Raw genomic sequence first — 22,126 nt, forward strand, 5'->3', positions numbered from 1 at the left:
CACAGCCAGTAAAGCATTGCTTGTGGTCCCACTGCCTTCATGAGTGATCCAGGGTTTGATTACTTCCTGAAAAGTGGATAAAATGAAAAGAATTTTCTTAAGACTATAAAAGCCCTTCAGGAGTTAGTAGAACTCAGCCTGGGGTGTCAAAGCCATCCTAACAACAAAAAGCACATTGAAAATAAGGTCGGAGGAGGGATGTAGATGGACAGACTTCTGAAGATTCAACCTCAATAGGGGAGCAATTGTCCTAATTTGTGAAGGGAAAGTACATTTGATTTAATTCATGGGCTACAAGGAATGAAACAAGAAGGCCAAGTGAAAAGTGAAAAGAGGTAGGATGTAAGTAGGAAGCCAGAGAGACTGGGGTTTCTGTTTTGTACAGAAATAGGCCTTCTGGTTTACAACTGCTGTTGCTTTCTGCATACACAACTTGAATATATTCATGCCTAGAGTCTGCAAGTGCTGCCCAGAGCTGTTCTAAGTCTCATTTTGACTGCTCAAAGCATTTTCAGACTGCACTTATGTGCCCAGTACTGTTCTTCAGCAAAAAAAAAACAAAACCTACAAACAAGGAAGATCTGTGAATATTGTTATTCACCAGAAACGTTTCAGGACTTAAAATATAACTTTGTTGCTCAATTAGCTTGTGGGTTTTTCTTGTTTTGGTTTTTTGTCCTATACAACACGGACACAAAGTCTGTAATACATCTACAGGTGTAACTACATACTGATGTATACAATCACATTTCTAAAGTATAACAGCAGAGCTTGATGCTGAAGAAATTTATAAAATTAAATTCAAAGGATTTGAGGACAGGCTAAAGCTAAGCATGTGCTTAAATGCTTTTTTGAATAAGAATTAAGGTTGTTTACCCCTTGTGCTTTGAAGTGCAGCTTGTGATGCTTGTTGATGATACCTACCACATGCAAGATTTCAGGCCTTGCCTTTACTTTCAGACTCACTTAAGATGGAATTTGGGAATGATAATTTGGGAGAGACAAGATGCAGAGCTTTGTTTTCCAGAGAGAACATAAACTGCCTTTAAATTTCACACCTTGTCAGAGTGGCACCCACAGAGACAGCAATCCAAGAGCTGAGGGCAACCACAGAGAGACCCTGACCTGAGCAAGGGCTCATCACAGAGCATCCAGCAGGCAGGAGAACAGGGCTGGAATGGTGGCAGGGGCTGTAAGAGTCCAGTGATCATTAAAAAAATGAGGGAGGAGAAGCCAGGTCCAGGTCCAGGCCAGGAACACCCCTCAACAAGTGAGGAACAGCAAAGGCCAGAGCTGAGAACAGTGAGCCTAAAGCCCAGCCTGGGACAGGACTGGGGGTCTGGCTGGTCAAGGACTCCTGATGTCCCAGGACCTGGCATTTCTTCATGGATTAACATGAGATTTCTCCATTTTTATATTTAAAGAAGCCACTGACAGAAAAATAAATCTCACACTAGATGCAAGAACAAGCCTCAGGCTCCCATGCAAACATTTTAGTTGCATGAATTTGTTGCTTTTAGAGAACCATTTCTATTGACATAGGAGATACATATGTTTACAGTGGACCTTAGTGAGATCCTAACTTACTTGGGCAAAGGATGAGAAGAAATGGTTAATAAAGAGAAAAGAGCAACAGCACAGTGTTCAGTCAATAATACTGAATTGTTATTCACAGATTTCAGGGTGCTTTTCAAAAAGCTGAAGAAACTCAGAGAGAATGAATGAACTGTGCATAAGCCATTCAGCAGATTGAGATCAGAGAAGCAGATATTTTGGGTTTATTTGGGATCAGAGTCTGAACATGAATGATCCATATTGTGTTGTTGCAAAGAAGTATCAGTTGTACCAAGATATTAAATTTTATACCAACCATGTTCCTTCTTTCTAATGAGTGGAATATCACAGCAAGACAAGAGATCAGCAGGTCACCTCACCCACTGCCACAGCCTAAAGTAGGATCATATAGATCAGCAAAGTGCTCCAGGTCACACCCAACTCTGGAATTATAATTGTAAAGTTAATCAGCTTCCTCAGTCAATCAGAGCCCCAGAAAAATTAATGCTGGCATAAGACAGGGAAGCAGAAAATGAGTAGCAAGGGGAGGAGGAAGGGCAGAATTTATACCAGTATAATGTGCTGGACTATGATTCTACTTGATCTTACTGAACATCTTTATTATTTATTTTAAAGTTATTTTTTATTTTAAATGTTTCCTGAATGGTCAAAAATGTTTTAAAATGTAATTCTGTGTCCCAGCTTTGTGTCACCTGAAAAATTAATAAGAATTTTCTCTGTTCCATTACTTGAATCGTTAATATCAATAACAGAGACCCAGACTGAAGACATGCTCTAAAAACCCAGCAATATATCCTTTCCTTTTGTGAGTGAACTATTTCTTGCTGTGAACTACTCCTTGCTATGCAGGAAGTTTTGTACAGACCTCATAATACATTTACCCAGACTGTATTTCTTTAACTTTTTGAAGAAATGTCATGTAAGTGTCATAAACATAATCAAACTGACAACAGGCTCTGTCCCATCCATAAGGCCTGTTCCCTATTGGAGGAGAAAAATCAAGTTATCTGGTGTGATTTATTTTTGACAGATCCATGTTGACTGCAATTTTTCTCTGGTTATCATCTAGGCTCTAATAATAGTTTGTGAGGTTTCTTTGTCTAAGGATTTTTTAATGAATTTAAGTTAGTTACACTCAAATTGAGCTGTATTTCTCTGGCTCCATCCCCCTCTGATAACAGCAATGTACAGTTGCCTCTTCTGTTTTTCTACCATCTCATTTTCCTTCTTAATTCTTCAACTGTCTTTCAATCACATTCACTAGACTCAAACTGAAAACATTTGATTCACCTGAGTGCTCCTTATCTGTTCTTTACCTACTCTGGGCTGAGATAATTTTGTTCTCAGCATCACCAGTCCCAACTGTCTGCTTGTGCATGGTCTTTTTTGTAAGTCTAATACAACAGAAACCAATCCCTTTAGCTGTATTCATAATTTGTTGATAGATTTTTTTTCTCTGTTGAGTAGGGGGTTAATAATTTCTCTATATCCTTCTTAGTACAAATATATGTAAAGAGCAGTTTTTATCTGGTAACTCTTGACAGTTCAATTCAGCAGTACCTTTTTTAGTATTTCTTTCTTATTCTTAGTGATTTGACCCATCTTCCTTTGTATTTTCTTCACGTGCTTAAGGTCAATAGAGACCTCATGATGTGGCCAAGATAAGCTTACTGCTATTTCTGTTCTACTCACAATTGGGATAAATGGCCCTCTGAATTATTTTCTAAGGCATTATTGCTTTTCTTAACTCCTCTCTTTAAATTTCCTTCCTGTGAAGTCTTACCTATTGATTGCTTAAATCTTTAGCTTTCATGACTTCTGTCTTTATTTAGCTGTTCTCTTTCCTTCCTCTTCAATGGACAAGCTGACATTTTGCAAATGCTTTTTTTTTTTTGTGGGCAAAATGCTGCCCACTTTCATGTTTTCAGTCAGTTGCTCTTCACTGGCAATCTTTGAAAAAAGCACAGCAACCCCAAACTACTCAACCAAGGCCTCATATTCTTGAGACTAGGCCATATTCTAAAGAAATCACTACATCTGAAATACCAGCACCTGACAATGTACTGCTGTTCTAATGGAAAGGGTTTTTCACTTCACCAAAGATAAGCTCAGGAAAGAAGTCGGAGACCCAGACCCCAGACACTGCTAAAGGTGAGAGACTGAAATGCAGAGACAAGGTATAAAACTGCCTGGGATTGCTGCCAGCAGCAGTAGCTGTCCTGTTGTATGTGACTGAGGGAGTGGAAAGGACAGATCTGTCCCAGGTTGTTCATTGGCAGACCCTAAGAGAAAATACTCTGTGCTTTGTGAGCAGTAATCCTGTGGTCTAGAAACAGAGTATCTTTTTGAACAGTAATCCTACAGTTTAGAAATAGGGGAAGAAGAAAACTGCCAAATATTGGTGTTAGTGCTGAACTGCTTGTTTTGAGAATTCAGACTGTGAAGCAGGGTAATGCAGCATTACACACATACCAGCAGTGTGTGTTGCAGGTATGTGTGTATTCAGTTAATGGGGCAGGAATTTGCAGGAACATTGTGCTGCAGGTTTAGATCAACAATAGGGGGTTTAATCAATCAGCAGTGACTGAAAAACCAGCATTTTGTAGAATACTTATTAAGCTCTAATAGTGGAAAGGAGTCCTTGAAGATTTTGGAAAAGCCTGGTGGGATCCCTTCTCTCCCCAAAAGGGAGTAATTTCTTCCACAGCAATGGCAGTGACATACAGCCTCCAGCTTTACAGACCAGGTATTGCTGCTGCTGTGTCTATATAGAAATCACTTTTGACTCAGCCAGTATTGATATCTAACTGGTCTTTTCAAGCTTATTTGTGGAACTAGGGTTTTATTTTCAATTAATCAGGCTCAGCAGTTTGGCCAGTGATGGTGCTGTCCTAATGCTGTCCTGTGGAGAAGGAAAGCCCTGAAATAATCAGGATGGGGAGAGCGATGTGCTGCATGCAGCTAATGTGAAATAAAATCTGTAGGAGACAGCTCTCAGGGGATGACCTGGCTCTGATTGCCTTGAAAATATCCCCTTAACCTGCTTCTCCCTCCGGATCCCCTCAGACCTTTGCCTTTCAGACAGAGTTACATATTTGCAATACAACCTCTTCACAATGCTACAAACCAGGAACCAAACCCGCGCTCTGCTGCACAGGGCACACATGGCAGTAAAGAGTCTAAGCACTGAGACAAGTGGGGCCTGTGCTCTGTGCAAGACACTGGGCACACCTGGCTGGGGGCACCTGTGTGTGACACGGGGCACACCTGGCTGAAGGCACCTGTGTGTGACACTGGGCACACCTGGCTGGGGGCACCTGTGTGTGACACGGGGCACACCTGGCTGGGGGCACCTGTGTGTGAGACACTGGGCACACCTGGCTGCGGGCACTGTGTGTGACACTGGGCACACCTGGCTGGGGGCACCTGTGTGTGACACTGGGCACACCTGGCTGGGGGCACCTGTGTGTGATATGGGGCACACTTGGCTGCGGGCACTGTGTGCGACACTGGGCACACCTGGCTGGGGGCACCTGCCCATGTCACACTGGAGCTGAGCTGGAGCCCCGCTCGGGTTTGGAGCTGGAGCCCCTTTCAGGTTTGTCCTTCCTCGGCCGACCTACCTCTATCTGCTGCAATGGCACTTGAAAAACTCGTTTATCGAGTTAAGGTCGCTGCCGATCGGGTCGGCGAACAGGACGGCGCTGACGGGCGTGCAGAGCCGTGCCCGGTCCTTGCCGCCCTCTCGGCCGGTGGCACTGAGGGGGCGAACCGCGGGAAGAGGAGGAAGAGGAGGAGGAGGAGGAGGAGGAGGAGGAGGAAGAAGGGGGGCGGCCGGGCGAAATCAGCGGCAACAGGCGGGAGGGAGCCGGGCACGGGGAGCGCGCACCCGCCGAGGCAGCGGCGGCGAAGGGAGGCGGTGGGGAGCGGAGGGAGGCGGGCGCAGCCGTGCAGGAGGGAGGAGCGGGCGGCCGGGCGCAGCCAATTCGGGGGACTCGTCCATTTTTCGGCGTGAGTCAGGCACGTCGGTGGGGTGATGCTGCGGCGCCGGGCAAGGGCCGGGCCAGCCGCGGGGAGCGGCCCGCCCGCTCGGGCCCGGAGTCTCGGCCGTGCCGGCGCTGCCGCCGAGCGCAGCGGTGCTTCCTCCTTCCCGTCCCTCGCCGGGGCCGGCGCCATGGCCGGGGGCGCCAGGCCTGCCGCTCCCTGACACCCGCCCGCCCGCGGAGGTACCGCGCCCGCGGATGCGGGGGCAGCGCGGGGACAGCGGGGCGGGCTGAGGGGGCTGGAGACGGCGCTGGCCGCGGGTAAGGGCAGCTCAGATCCGGGAGGAAAGGAAGAGCGGTGGGCGGCAGAGCCGGGCGGGGACAGGAGGGTCCCGGGGTGGGGGTCTGGAGCTGGCAGGCTCCGTGCAGCTGCGGCCTCTGCTCCCCTCAGGCTGCTGCGTGCGGGACTCTCCGGGCGGCGGAAGGGAAGGGAAGAAGTGCCCGTGCCCCGAGCGGAGCTGCCCGCTTCTCACGGAGCCTCGCAAGGAAGGGCTGCAGCGGCAGCGTTTCGTGCTTCGTCAGCCCGGCAGTGTTTTGGCTTTGATTCCGTCTTGCTCCTACCTGTTCCTGGAGAAGAGGTCCCCGCCATGTCTCGCTACAGCCTCCACAACCTCCTGGACTGGATGTATGGCGGGGTGGACCCCAGCTTTGCCGGCAATGGAGGGCCCGAATGCGCCGCCTTTCTCTCCGGCCAGCAGCGCCTGCTGGAGAGTTTGGTGTTCCTCAGTGTGGGCACCGTGGAGATCCTCGTGTCCCTGTGGAAGCTGAGGCAGCAGCACGTCCAGGAGCTGGAGAATCTGCTGCAGCAGCCCCAGACTAAGCAGGAGAGCCTGGGCAAGAACGTGCTGCTGGTGCTGCTCTGCCTCATCTTTGGGCTGGAGGTGGGGTTCAAGTTCGCCACCAGGACTGTCATTTACCTCCTGAATCCCTGCCACGTGGTCACCATGATGCAGGTAAGGCTTGTGCAGGGTCACCTGCAAGTTTGATTTGTGATGTACTTGCCAAACAGTATTTTCCCCCCCTTAGTTGGTTTGTGGACCAGAAGTGCCTAGCAAAAATATAAATGCCAAGAATGGTATAAATATTTTAAAACATAGATTTTGGGTCAGTTGAATCAAAATCTATCAAAAAACCCAAGTCAGATTAAAAGGTGAAATTGTAGCTATAACTAATGTCCAGATCTCTGGTTGAAAGTGTAGATGATTAAGGCTTTCTCATCACTTGCCTTCACCTGATCCTTACTTCAAGAATAGAAGGTGCTATTCGCACTCACAGCAGTGCTAAAATTTGCACCAAATCTAATCAAAACAAGATTAAATGCAAAACCAGCTATGTAATTTACGTGCAGCTTTTTCAAGCAAGTGCCTTCTAGAGGTGTGATTCTATTTTGTGAAGGTGTTGGAGAAACAAATTACTCATTGTGCAGATACTGTTGGTTTACCTTTGTAATTTTAGAGGCTGAATAGTAAAGAAACAGGTGTTACCTGTTTCTCATATGTGGGGTGAACAAACTGATGTGGCCTAACATGTGTGGATAATCCATTTGCTTTTATGACTTGGGGCATGGTTGTTGATGTGTAATAATGTGCAGTTTGTGTAGATTTCAAAATAATGGATACATAGACAAACTGTTACTGAACTGGACTATCTAAAGCTTATAAGCTGTGTTTGTTAATATTTCTGTGCATGTACTTAACTATCAGTTTTGCTGAGCTTGTTACGGAGTGTTGGAGATGTCAAAAATATTATTATTTTGCTAATTTTATACCCTCAGCACTGAATAGCTTAAAAAATTCAAGGTCAAGAATTAAGCGAAGAATGTCAAAAAGGCTTTTATGAAAGTTGCCATGATAGCAGTGTCTGTCTAAGATCAATAACAGATGAAAATCAGATCAATGCCATTCTGGGTCTCCTATTGCAGTATGTGAGGTGATTTGGGCAGAATCAGATCTAGCCAGTCATTGGATTCACAGCTGGAGACCAATACCTAAAAGGCAGGGAAATATCTTTTCTGGTTGTTCCAGTGGTTTGAGAGATGGGTTTTATTTCAAGGGCAGGGGGACAAGCTGATACTGCAATATTCAAGACCTTTACAGCAATTCATTTACAGCTCCAGAAAAAAGTAGTAGGTTATGTAAATTCCTAGGCTGTGATGCAGTGTTTGCTCAGTAATTTACAGCATAGGACGCTTCCTTCCCATGAAGTGATAAAGGATTGTTGTGAAATCAGTCAGTCAGTATTGGGGTGAAGGTATGCAAGGACTATGTAGAAATAATTAAAATAAATTAATATGGCCACATTTCCTTTCTAGGCAGTACTCAATGATAACTGGAAAATTTTCGTATTAATTCTCTGGAAAAGAGGTGAGGATATATTAACAGTAGGATCTGGTGAGAGTTTAGTTGTCTTTATGTGATGATGATAACACTAAGTATTCAGCTGAATGCCTCCACAGACCTGGGACAGCCAGTTCTGCTCACCTCTTTCAATGGTGCCTCCTGAAAGGGAGATGGAGTCTATTGAGAGTTAAGCTCTGTAGTCAGGCATTGCCATTTCTGAATCTCTTTTTGACTAATTGTGAAGTTTAAAAAATAATCCTGGCTAATTACTCACTAGAAATGGTGTTCCAGCATTTGTGAAATTGAGAAGGTGAGCATATTGGCAAAATGTGGAAGTCATGCCCTTTCATCCTCAAAAAGTTGCATTAGAAATAGGCTTAGGCTTAATGTAGAGAAAGAAAATAATGGCAAAACCAATGGCTTTCAGCAGACAAAGAGAGTTAGAGCCAAAGATTGTCAATGACCTTCACCAGCAGACAAGTAATACATGGTTGGAAAACATTGTTATCCTGGCCCGAATTTGCTGAGGGCAACAGATTTGTAAGATGAAATATGTGAAAATATATTTGCCCTTCACTTCTCTTCTTGCAGTAGTGTGTACATAATCCTGCTGTGTAAATAATAGCATGAACAAAGTAGAAGGTGAAGAGATGAAATGTGCTACAACAATCAAGATCACTTCAAAGGGAAGCCAACAGTAGCTGTTGATAAAGGTCTCTTCTTTCACTCTATTTCTGTTTTCATTGTCTTCAGCTGAGACTGTTTCACCTCAGCAACAAATACTCTGGGCTCTGAGCCAAAAATATTTGAAACTCAAAATTATGCTTCAGATTTTCCCTGCATAAAAGCAAAATTCATGCTCTTAAAAGACCTAAGACTGAAATGGCATCAAAGTAAAATGGAAGTTAGGTGTGTGTGCATTTGGGCAGATAAAATTGTGTAGTACAATGGTTACTGAGTTTTAGAAATGAGTCTGTTCTGACCAGGTGTCTGAGTTTTGCCTATCATGCCAACCTGTGTTCAAATCTTTTCATAAGTGGAAAGAACTAGTTTAGATGTGTCATTGCAAGGATGAAGTGTTGATCAAGTGAATGTATTTAACTGCCTCAACAGGTCTCATGGCTAACCAGCTTCCCAGAATTCGTTGCCACCTCGTCATCTGCTTGAATTCCTAGAAGCTGTGGCACTCATTTCCTGTTCTGGGTTTTGGCTTCTTGCTTAGCTTTTGGAGGAGGAAGGGTGTTTCTTCACCAGTGTCACTCATGCAGCATCATTGAGAGAGAAATGGTTTAAGTCTTAAAAAATGATATATATTTTGTAACACAGGTGAATGGAAACTGGTGTGGTTTCTCTGCCAGCTGTGGGGTGGGGATGGGGATTGTTTGTGCAGCATGGTGTTTAGTTAGTGTGTGATGCAGCAAGGAGAGAAGTCTGTGAAGGAATTCATAGTGAACTTTTTCTTTACATAAAAAATGGTCTTAGTGACAATTATTTGAATACCTCTGTTAGAAAACAAAAGCAAGCCACAAACCACTCTCCTTTTAGGACTGGCAATATGATTGGACCAGTGCTGCTGCAGACCTGACATAAGAGGGAAACATTAAATCCCTAGGCTGTTCAAAACCTTTGCCTTTCCGTAGCAGGAAACAAAAATCAGCACATGTTTAAGGAGCTGGTGTTATATTTTCAAGACATTAATCCTTTCTAATATTTTAGAGGACATCATTGTGGTATTGAAATTGGCTGTGTGAAGGAAATGTTTATAGTTTCTTTTGAGCAGTGTGAGAGGGAAGATTTCCTCGAGAGCCAAATACAGCACTATTGATTTCTTTACAAGCTCTGTGAAGCAGACCTTGAGCAGCAGCCAGGTCTTGTGCTTGTTGAGAAGTATGCACACAAGTGTTGTGTCCCTGTCTATGAGCATTGCTTTAGTGAAGTGAAAGGAAAATTTCACTCTTTGCAATGTCAAACCAAATGATTTCTAACCAATTTTCTTTATCTGTACTGTATTCTTTAAACTATATATTTTTTTTTACTTGTACTAGTTGGAAAGCAAACCAGTGACAGATACCAAGTCAGAACTACAATTTAATAGGAAGATTAAAATAAATGCAATAGTACAGAAACAGTAACAGGGTCAGGATACAGCCTGACACCCTGTGGGCCAGGGTGTTGGTAGCAGTGCAATTAAGGTGGCTGCAGTGCTCCTGCAGTGCCAGCTGGGGTTCTGTTGAAGTAGTGATGCTGTAGAAGGGTGTGGTTTTCCTCTGAAGCTCCAGTGGTGGTGTAGATGGGTTTGGTCTTCCTGTGGGAATCCAGTGGGAAAAGGCTGCTCTGGTGTTCCAAATCCCAGGTTATATCCAGGTAGGAATGCTTGGCTCCTCCCCTAGTGGAGCATCTCCCACTGGGATGATGTAACTGTATCAGTCGTGCAGTGAGACCCAATGCCCATTAATAAATGTCCCCCTGGAGAGAGGATGAGTGGTGAAGGAGATGAAGAACACTGCCCCACCTTGTTTTAACAGCTGGGAATAGAATTCATACTTTTGGTTACATCTGACATTGTAACCTAAGATGTTACTTTTCAGCCAAACCCCTTGTGTTTGTGTAGCAGTTCTTTGTTTCACATTTAGTGAAGGAGCAGTTAGAATTTATATCAAGAACTTGTTCTACATCATTTGTTCCTGTACTCCCAGTTTGTAATTTGACACACAGAATTTGCAACCTGCTATTCACAATCAAGGTAACTTAATGCAAATGAGTAAACACAGGTGTCTCTTGATGTCCTGAAGACACCCAGCTGGAGTTAACAGCCAATTAAAATTAGGTGTATGCAGGAGCCAGGGCTAAAATTAGTCTGTATTGCAAAAGAGAAACTTGTAAGCAAAAAAAGAAAAAAGTAAGGAAAAAGCCATCTAAAGCAGAGGTTGTAGGTAACACTGGTAGGGTGAAGTAAGCTTAAAAGGTCCTTTCCAACATTAATGATTATGTGATTATTATAATGTTTTTCTTTTTAAGAGGATCTTCAGTATTAAACACTGCAGGTTATGACTGACCAGTCTGTAGAAATTAAAACAGCATGTGTATAATTTTATTGAAACCTTAAGGAAGTGGCAGAAACATGACTGTAGTCTAATTCTAAAATGATAGGTACAGCCACTTGTTCTTGTAAACTGCTGTGGATTTTGAAGTTGACTTTAGTATGTCTAGGCCTTCTTCCAGAATGGTTCTTTAATACCAATCTTAAAATAAATTTTGTAATTCTATTTTATTCTAGAAACAGTTTTGCAAAAATAATTTCTCAGTGGTAAATTTCAGCTGGTCAGTTATTGTAATTCTCTTCCAGTTCTTCACTGAATTATTCCACTTCAGCCAGTTAAGGACTGACATTTGTTTGGAATAAAGAAAAGTGTGTTTGTGGGAAACATCTGTTTTGCTGGGTTATTACTTTGGTGATTTTTTTAGGCCAAGAAAAGCAAATGTAACAGGGAAGCAATAGGTGGAAAGAAGGATAGGTTTCACCTGGTGATTTTGGTCTGATGTTTGCATAAATAAAGTGAGTGCTAAGTGCATCTGCAGCTCAGTGAATACTAAATTATGTGTTCATTATTTCCAGTTCTGGCTTCTTTAGAGACCTGGATCCTTTCTGTCCTCTGCAAAAGAAGTTACTGTTTTTTGAAACAATGGCTGTTTTCAGAAATTACATAATAAACATAGCTTGACTGAATTCTGCATCATTTGGGAATATGTAGCAAAATATATCTACGTAATTACTTACTCCTTTTTTTTTCCTTTTAATTTGTATACATGGTTCCTATATCCTTTGTAATGTTTGGAAGAATCAGTTAAGTTGTATATTTTTTTATATTCTGGCTCCTCAAAACCTTGAATTAAAGGGACACAATTTCTTATGAAAATATATGCATTTTTCAAAGTGCAAGTCTATGAACATAGACTTTCTTTTGAACATAAGTCTTGCTTTTTACAGCTTCCTTACAGGGGATGGCTAGAGAGGAAATTCATGCTGGTGTGTGGTGACAAAGGGCAGATGAAGAAGAATTAGAGCACTAACAGCACCAGTGTTTCTTGGTGTCAGAGCTCATTTCTTGCAAAGGAGTGCATTTTCCTTCCAGGAAGATGAGAGCAACCTCAGGGACACAGACAGGGAGTGACAGCTCAGGGAGAATCCATCAGCTCCTGTATCCCCAGTCTGCAGTGTTCCAGAACCATTGGTCTGGCCTTCAGAGCACCAGGACATGCTTGGATAGCTTAATCTGCCCCTGGTTCCCAGAACTGGCAGGTTTTTTATTAATTGTTACTTTTGTCCTGATTTCTTTTATTTGTCTTATTTTTAAGCAATGATTTTATTGTGTTTAAAAAACACAGTCAACTGGAGTTTAGAGGCTTTTACTGATACTGCAATTATTGTAATAATTACATATAGGAAAAGCTTTTCTGTGATAGTTTTAACACTGTTTATACTTTGTTTCACCATTGTGTTTACTTTTAGTGAATCCCAGCCTATAGCAGAGAAATGGGGAAACATTCGTATGAGGCAAGGCAGGGTTTCTTAGTCAGAAATTTTTTTGTTTAGTATTAAGAGGATAGCAAATGTGTCCTAAGGCTGTGATTCAGTTTTCTTTGTTTGAAGTGATTATGGACCAGCCTTTTTAATTTAAACAAGATTTGGCCAGTGATGCTTGATCCTAAGCTTTAGTCCAGGTGCCAGGGACCACAGGAACATGTCATGGTGCTGGTCAATGTTCTAGCTCAGGAATTGGAGTCTAAAGCTCTTAGTTAAGCCTTGGTTTTGAAGTTGCTAGAATTTGGAAATACTGATGTGCTGCAGGCTGTAATGCATTCTTAGATAATTCTTTCCTTTGTTCTGAATATTCTTAGGAGAAAAGAACATAAAAAGTGGGGAGTTGAGAACAGGTATCTTGCTCTCTGAGCAGGAGTAGGAACTGCATGATCGGAAACTGTGGATGAAAAAGCTTAGCTTTCTCTGACCCCAAATATTTACACTGAGTGTTATCATCTAAAGGCCACTGGATGAATGATTAGGTAACCAGATATTGGTTTGTTTTGATGAGATAATCACAGATTTAAAGCAAATATCATTCAAAGTGTGACATGTGTAGTTTGAACAAGCTATTAGGGAGATAAAGGCCTCTTTTTGTTTCTTTTTTCTGCTTTTGTTTAGATTTTTTTTCCAGAACAGAGCTTTCAGTGTACTATCCAGGGTTATGATGTATTGCTTTTGGCTGCAATATATTTTTAGGATGGATTGTTTATCCTATTTGGCAGTTTCACACACCATGTAGGTTGTTTGTTGGTAACTTAAACTGATGTTTCAGGAGTAGCTGCCTGAAACAGGCAAAAAAGAAATCCTACATCTAGTAGGATTTCAGTGGAGTGGTGAATGAAAACAGCAGCAGTAACCACACTGGACACCTTATAAATCTGAGCACCCATTGGCCTGACCACAGCATCCCAGAAAACATATTTCCTGTCAAACCACCACACTAATGCACTCATAGAAGGACCTGAGTCATGTGTTAATAATTAATCATGACTATAAGAAGTCTAGAAATCTTTCACCTGAGCCTCTAAAAGGGAAGAAGGTGAATATGGGTTTGCTGATTAAACTAAGTAAGCCTGTGGAAGGGGAGACTAATCTAGAATGTCCCAATGGACATGGGTCATGTACAATATATTAGATTGTAGAGGGTGGAAGCTGTTCAGCTTGCTACACATCTTCCATCCCTGGGTAGAACTGGGAAGCTGGGGATGGAACCAGCAGCTCATTGTGTTCCACAGTCTGCTGTATGTAACACACAAACTACTTTTATTGTAGTATTTCTTAATGCTCTGACAGCAGTCTTGCTTTGAATCATGAGTACCCTTAGCACTAGATTAACATAGGACACATTAATCCCTGAACCTGTCTGACAGCTGCACTGAGGCAGCAGTGGTTTTTATACTAAAATATTAAATACATTCAACGTGCTCCTATTTAGCAATTAGAATGCAACATCTTTTGGTATCTTTTCCTTTTTTTTCCAGATTTAGCAGTCTGAACTTGTCAAACCACAGATATTATTTTTATTTTTTTATTATTTTTCAATCTAGCAGTACAGTTAAATGTAAAATAGGAAACCAGCTATGTTTGATGGTTTGTACACTTTTTCCCACTTCTTTAAACTGGTGCACTTACCTATTGCTGAAGCCCAGATATGCAAACTGTAAAATAGGTTTCTTGAATAAAAGTATTTCTATATTAATCTAGAAAAAAAAAGAATCAAGCCCACTAATATCTCCAAATTAATGAGATTAATTGCAGCACATATAATGCTTGACATGCCAGAAATGATTTGCAGCCCAGTCCTGCACTAGTTCAGACCAGCCATGAGCTCAGTGTCCCTAAGGTCCTGTCTCAAGGAAGGAATAGTTAATTGGTGCTGTGCTGGACAGTGGAGTCCCCAGATCTCCAGCCCTGCTGATCCATCGTGTGTGGTGGTGTGACCTTTGTCTCTGGACTGCAAGGCAGGGCTGGCCATGCAGTTCTTCATGCTAGAAACATTTCCCAAGGGGATGGATAATTGTAATTATGGTATTGCAAAGTATAGTGACAGAATTTCTGAATTTTTGTTTTCATCTGGGTCCTCAAGGTTGAAGTGAACTGTGGATTGACCAGAGTTAGGAGATTCTCTGCAATTTACTGCCTGAGAACAGTTGTAGAATCTTCTGGTCCTGTGCTTCTGCTTCTTCAGCCATCCTGTCTCTCAGTACTGGCCCCATCTAGGACCTCTTATCTTTGCATTTCCTGAGTGCCACACATGATTTTGTACTTCCTCCTTCTCTTGCACCCATTAGCCTCAGTCTTTTACAGATATTAATCTCTGTGTAGAAGATTTTTGTAACTTTTTTTTTTGAGCGTGGGAAGGGAAAGGCAGTGGTCAGAACTATGCTCATAATCCAGCCTATCAGACAATGTATATTTTGTAGTTAATTTTCCCCATCCAAAATAGCTAATTTTGTCTATTTTGGGCTAATTCTTTTGTTCTTCTTTCATTTGTAAGGTGAAAATATAACAGGTGACAGAAGAAGGGGGGACACTGAACTTGTTTCCTAGTGTTTCTTCTAAATTGAAAGTTGAGTTACCCTGCCTTGGGCAAGGAGAACTTTGTTGTGCTTTACCATACACAGTGCCTGTGTCTGCTGGAGCTCTGCAGTGCCACCTGGGCTGGGGACTCTGAGCCCCAGTGCCTCAAAACTCAGGAGTTCTGCAGGAGAACAGGGGCTGGGAGCTGTGCACAGCCCTGCTGCTGGTTTAACTCAGCATTCTTTGGGTTGTGGAACAGAACTGTTCCCTCCTGCAAGGCAAAGGATTGGATTTCCAATATGGCACTGCAGAGTAGTAGGATTATGGGATCAGTGTGGGAACACTTGTGTTGGAGCTTATGAGCTTGTCTGCTGTCAACTGTGTATTTAAGACTGCTGATACTCTGAGCTGAGTAATGACACTTTTGGTACACATGTTTGAAAAATCAGATGCAAGTGTGTCCTTTAAAATTTTCCTTTAAGAAGCTGAGATTTGTTTATCCTGGCAAGTATCTACATATGTAGAGAGAAAGTGTTGATATTAAGCTGCTAAAGCTGAAGCATTTGAAAATCTCTTCCATGATCCTAAAAACTTTTAGCATAAAAATTCTGGTTATCATTTCTCTGCTGTCATGAAAAATGGAAGTCAGGCTTATTTTCTGCAAGATCCCTTTAAAAGAGGGATTTTCATGCTTAAAAGAGTTAAATATTTGATTTTCCCCTCATCAGGGTCTGAAACTGTTTCTTTTAGTAGAGTTGAAATAAAAATAATCAGCTGTGAATCGTATTCTCTTCTTTGCCTGTCTCCATGGAAGTGATTTAAATTGGTATGTCCATCTCAGTCCTTGTAACACTGCCATCTTTTTTAAATGTGAGCTGTTTTAGTGCTCAGTGCTGGGACTCAGGCAGTACTCAGACTCAGATTGTAGCTTCTGCTCTGCCATGTAGTAGTTTGAGTACTCTGCAGGGTCTAATGTCATTGAGACATATTTATAGCTTGTTTATTTTGTGCATACAGAGAAAAAGATCAATTTATAGGGTTGGGGGGGGATTGTTTGGTGGGTGTTGTGGTTTTTTTTGTTTTTTTGGTTTTTTTTTAAGATGTAGGAGATAAGATAAAAAGAAATTGAATTCTCCCTTGGAAGAGCAGAATTTGTTCCATGGAAGTGTTAACCATGCTACAACAGTTACATATATCTCCTGTCATATTTCTGAATTTAAGGAAATGATAAAATAATCAAATTTAAGACTCCAGGTGAACTGGTGAGTCTCTGGATATCATATCTCTTTTTGCTAACATACAACATGAAGAGTTTAAGAAGTTTGACTCTGCACACAGGTCACATGTGAGAAAATACTTATCACAGAAGAGCTGTACAAGGTATTTATGATCTCCAAAGAAGGGAAAATATAGTCCACAATTCAAGGAACTTTAGTTAGTAAACAAAGTTTATTCCAAAATATGCAACAATGGAATAATGAAGCATAATAAGAGTCAGACACTTTTCCCACAAGCTGTATTGGTCTTGCATGCAAGGTGATACACAGAGCTCTCATAAGATTTTTCTGACATGTACTTTTTTTCTTCTTTGTTTCCCTTAGCACAGGAAAACATCCATTAGTGATTCTAATCATGCACCTGTTATGTTCTGTTCCTCCTTAACCTGCCCTAGTGAGTTGGAACAGCTTGCTTTTTAAATGCAAGACTTCAGAGAAACTGATTGGATTTTAACAGTGTTCACTGAGAAAATGTCTTGAGGTAGATTCCATTAAATTCAATTGCTGCCTCTCTTACTCTGCCTTTGTTAAGAGTGCTGTATGACTTGGGAAAAACAATTTGAGTGTGTGTTGTGTTCTAAGCTGTTGTTGAGACTTGAATGGAACATACCAGCTGTCTGTCTATTAGGAACTTGACCTGGAAATATTTGGAATGTGTACATTGATTTGTATAGTAATGACAGGAAGCCCCTTGTGTGTGAAAGGGCTCAGTAGGATGATCCAGCTTTGAACACCTCTATTGCTGTAAGTACATGGTCTGGTAGTGATTAATTTCAGTACCCATTGGAGGCCTCTTCCTAACCCTGCAACGCTTGAAAGAAACACATTTGGTGAATTGTCCAATCTGACATCACAAAGCAGACATACTCTCCAAATATTCTCACTCAGTTCAGTGATAATTTGTTTTGTTGGTTGTCAGTGAAATAAGGTATTGTGAGTTTATTTTCGGAACAGCAGTAAAAACTGAGATCCATATTTTGCTGAAATACTGAACAGTAAACCAGAGTTTCTTCTTTGCAGTAGTGGGCAAAAAAAAAAGAAGAATTTTTATTACTGAATATTTATGTAGTAATCTCCTCATATCTAGAGCAAGACTTGTTAATATGAAGTTACTGTCTGAGGTTTGGCACTGGTGAAGGGAAGGACAATGGTGATGTTGTAAATGCTGATATTTAGCACAGCAAGGACCTCACCATGATTGAGGCAGCTGCTGTAGAATAAGATTGGTGTTTCAGTAATCTGGTTCATGAGAGACCTTTTATAATGCCAATAATAACTGGTTAGAATTTGACTGGTTTCATAGGCACTGGCAGAAGCTGAACTCTCAGTGCTGCTCATACTGTTTAAATCTTTTTATATGTGGTTAGTGGGAGACCTTTTGATTTGTTAAAGACTTTAAATCTTTTTCACCTCTGCTGTAAAACATGTCTTCTGGCAAGAAATTATTTGTGACATACAGAACTTAGTAGGAAAGATTTAGAAAATGGATTCTAAAAGAGGTCACTGCCATTAATTTAAATTTGTTTCTAATGTTTCAGATTTTTCTTCTTGCCTGTCCCCCATGTCGGACTGCAATGATTCTCTTCAGGTATTACCTCTTCCTTATTGTATTTCTGTCCACTTGTACAATGTATTTTAGAAGTTAATTTATAAAATACTAAGGGAAATATCGAGTTGGAAAGGCATATTGGCTGGATTGATAAATGACACTTTGAAAAGGTTCAGGGCTTAAATGAGGTTGTTGGGTTCCTTATCCTTGCTTCATGTGTGTTGTGGGATTGGCCTTGCTGATGAACAGGAATTAGCTCAGTAGCAGTGGATTAATGCAGATTAATGTATGAGCTACTATCATTTGTGTCATGGGCCTTGAATCTTTTTACCATCCTCAGTAGAAATTGTAACTGGGCCTTGCTGGAAGCCGTGCGGGCAGTCTGGGTCTGGTTTCAGAATTGTGGATACAGAAAGTTAAACAGGCAAAGCAAATTCTCTCTGGCTTGGTTGGGTATTTCTCAGATCTGTGAATTCTTTTCTAAAAGCCTGCATATTGTTATTAACTTCTGCAGCAGCAGAGCCCAGGCTGCAGCTGAGGGTGCAGCCCATGTGCTGAGGGGAGGGTCAGGCATTTCCTGGCACTGTACTTGGCACTGGCTGAAGCTGCTATTGTGGCATTAAACTCTGCTCTTCCTTGTCTTAGTCTAGGCACAAATGGTGCTGGGGGAATGCCTTAGACAGTCCTCCTGCAGCTTTTCCCTGCTGTTCCTTATTTCTGCAGGGATTATGCTGAACAAAGACTCTGTATTAGCATCTCTGTCTTGGAGAGTATGAAAAGTATGTCTGCTGTCCAGGAAGTCTTTGCTAAAGACCAGTTGTAAAGCAGAGGCCACAATATTTGTTGTTTTTCAGAATGGGTATATCTATTTTCTAACACCCTGACAGCATTTAAATTGTATTTGAAAATCTGTTTTAAAATTGTAGTACCTTTTCCTCCCTCAAGTTACTTTTAAATTCCTAAGAGTTTGAAAGACAGTGGTGGGAGACAGTTTATTCTTTGGTTTGTGTCTGATGTAAAATAGACTGAAACAGTTCTGATACCAATTTTCTGTTCCTGTGATCCAACAGTACTTCAGAAAAAAGATGGCTGAAAGCTATACAAATTATGGAGTATAATGCTACTTTCCTGCATTATGCTTTGCTTAGGACTTGCTGTTGCATTTTGATAAATGTAATTATTTTATTTAAGGGACTTCTTTCAAATTCTTAAAGCTTCTTTGAAGCTGTCCATGCACAGCATTAAAGAGGAGTAAAACCCTTTATCAGAGATGCTATATTAAGCTCTGGAAGACAAATGAACAGCAGAATTCCAACTATTTAGCAGCTTGCATCATGAACAGGATTATGGGCAGCCCAGGCTTTCTAGGAATCCAAAGCTCATTATAGAAAGCAGTCCTACTTTAGGAAATTCTTGAAGTGTGTATTTAAAGATAGGGTTTTGTCCAGTTTTATTGCATTTAATAGTGACTTAATTAAAATTCAAGACTAAATAATTTTTTAGTGTCTTGCTGTCTTTTATTGAAGAGGTACTACATAAAAGACATGAGAATATTCTTATTCCATTTTATTTCCATGTGTGAAAATAATATCTCATCTCTTTTCTAAGGCTGCAGATGCATATGCTGAATGGGGCCCTCTTAGCATTGCTGTTTCCTGTTGTTAATACACGCCTGGTGAGTGTACTGTGGATTTCCTTCTCCTTTTTACTTCTTTCTAAAAGATTATCTTTGGAGAGATGTCAGATATTTGCTTTGCTTGGCCTTTTAAAGTTCATTTTACCAGGCTGTAGACTCCTGGTGACTACAGTGGAGCCAAAATAGCAATCTTGGATTTTGGGATGTTTATAACTTGGTATGAGCAGACAGCACTGCTGTATTGAGTGTTAGCTCCACTCTAGCTGCTAATGGAGGGAAAACTTGATGGCTTTGAAAGAGGCTTTCCCAGGTTAGCCTTGTGGCCTGTGGTCAAAATTCAGTTTCAGACATTTCAAACTCTGTAACTGTAAGATTCCTCAGGCCTGGAAAATGCCAAATGTTGTTGTTGGCTGTCATTCCCTCTCCCCCAAGATTAGGCACAGCAGATTTTTTTTTTTTCCCACACAATCTGCTGTAAACCTTCAGTCTCCTGGACAAAAAAAAATTAGCCTGTTGATGTTCCTAGTGAGATTCTTAAACCCATTGAGATTTAAAGGTAAAAAAAAGCTATTTTGAGTGTGAGTTGAATGAAGTAGTTTTGAGGATTATTTTAAGAGCTGTTTTCCATGCATATGTAGAGGGGGTGTATATGTATATATGACTAGATGCTTTTAATTTTTTTCATAAGATTTATCTGCAAAAATTTGTTGTTGCAGCTATTTTAATGTCTGTTTTAAGACAGATATGAGTACTTTATATTTAAGCGAACTACATCCATAATAGAGGGTGAATTAATATTATTAACAAAATGGTTGTGGGCTTCAGACTCCATTTCAGATTTTGTTGGTGGATCTCCACTTGCAAGTCTTGACTGTCTAAATAAGATGAAGTATAAACTTATGCTTATGTGTGGTTTGCAATTACATTTTATTAAAACTTGGTACCGTTGAAGAGGCAACAAATTAATAAAACAAATGTTCTTTTCCTGATAAGGAAAACTCTTATTTTATATTTAAAGCCATCTAGTTTTTAAGTATATATAATCTTAGGCATGACAAAATTGGTTTGGGTAACATTTGAAAGAAAAAATGTTGAAGTATTTAATAAATTATCAGCTTGTATTTTCTCCACCATTATCACAGATCTCATTTATATTAGGGCAGTGGTGATTAAACAAGAAAGATACAGACTACTTATAAAATTGTTCCTGTAATTTGGAGCAGAGTGGCCAAAAGATACTGTCCAAAAGTAAATATTGTTGGAATAATTACAACTTAAGATATTTTTGACCTAACAGCTGCTTGCCAGGCTTTTCACTTTTCCATGTTTCTTCTGGCACAGGATATGTGGGTGATGTTGTACAGCACTGCCTTGATCCAGACTCTCTCATGGCAGACACACATTCTGTTCCACAACTCACTGTGGTTTTAACACCAACATTGTCCCAAAACAGGAAATGTCTCCTAAAACCTAGTAGGAATTAAAAAATAAAAAACCTCAATTTTTTTCTAAGCTGGCTGCTCTGGTTTTTTAATACTTAAGTGAAAAACTTTTGATTCAGTCATTCAGAATGAGAGACAATCATTGCTTCAGCAGATGATGGATGTTTTAGTGGGTATGAGGATTTGGGTTGTAAGTGTTAATTTGTTCAAAGTAATTTCCAGAACACCTCTTACATTTTGTGGCAGAGTCTGTTAGGGTCATGTGTTTTTGCTAGCAATTACATTACTTAATGAAATGCAAATGTCTTTTTGTAAATATGCTTCATTGTTAAGTTATCCTGAAGTGGGAGCTTCTGGCATAATTTCATGTTTTCCATTTTCTTATAATGATGTATCTCTTAATTTTTGTTGTTTTTTTAGAACCTCAGTAATTTCAAAATTCTTTTAAAATAGTAGTGTATTGCCAGTGAAAATGGAGAGTTGACACATTCACTGAAACTACAGTAGAAAGTTTCTACCTTCTGTTATTTTAATTTTTCAGTCAGACTCTCCTAAACAATGCAGTTAAAAATCTTGTTGGACTATAACAGGCACCTGGGATGGTGTTCAAAAAATGTAGCCTGAAAGGTGAGGTCAGTCTATTCTGTTCTTTCCAAGAAAATATTTTCCTGCCTTGGCATGAGGTTGAGGTGCCAACATTAACAGACTTAAGCAACAGATGCACCCACTTGTATTTGTTTGGCACCCAAATATTGCAGTTATTTGCTACATTATTTGCCATGTGCTGATGAAATTAAACTCTGTACTTTGGGATAGACATTGGATAAAAAGATAAAACTGTTTCTTGTTCCAGTCAGTGCTTTTGTGAGTTCTTCTTACCCTTTCAGAGACAAAGGAGAAGATGATGCTGGGGGAATTGGCTTGTTAAGCTCCCAAAAGGGATCCAGCAAGGTATAAGAGGATATACAGGAGTAGAAAGATTTCTTTTTACTCTGTATTTATATTCTATGGCACACAGTGTAGGTCCTGATAACCTGGCTGTGCATGTAAATTCATTTAACTGTCACAAAGACTCCAACTGTTTGGAAAGTAATTGGGTTTGCTGGAGCTTTCATGTTGCATTAATCAAATTTAAAAGAAAAATCTTTCCATTGGTTTAA

The 22,126-nt window shown here is 40.8% G+C and overlaps 1 protein-coding gene across 2 annotated transcripts in view; it reads left to right on the forward strand.

The window, feature by feature from the left end:
* Positions 1-5,544: 5,544 nt before the first annotated feature.
* TMEM164 (transmembrane protein 164) overlaps positions 5,545-22,126 on the forward strand; it is a 35,182-nt gene continuing 18,600 nt past the window's right edge. The window contains exons 1-4 of one of the 2 annotated variants that reach the window (XM_071442468.1): positions 5,545-5,879; positions 6,010-6,571; positions 17,878-17,927; positions 19,497-19,563. In XM_071442468.1, coding sequence (XP_071298569.1) covers positions 6,206-6,571; positions 17,878-17,927; positions 19,497-19,563 — 483 coding nt within the window. In that variant the 5' untranslated portion in view covers positions 5,545-5,879; positions 6,010-6,205. The remainder of the gene's footprint in view (positions 5,880-6,009; positions 6,572-17,877; positions 17,928-19,496; positions 19,564-22,126) is intronic. The other variant, XM_071442469.1, reaches the window with a different exon arrangement.

This window comes from Agelaius tricolor, unplaced genomic scaffold, assembly GCF_023055355.1.
Source record: "Agelaius tricolor isolate 1412-34295 unplaced genomic scaffold, bAgeTri1.0.p SCAF_17, whole genome shotgun sequence".
NCBI classification, from domain to species: Eukaryota; Metazoa; Chordata; class Aves; order Passeriformes; family Icteridae; genus Agelaius; species Agelaius tricolor.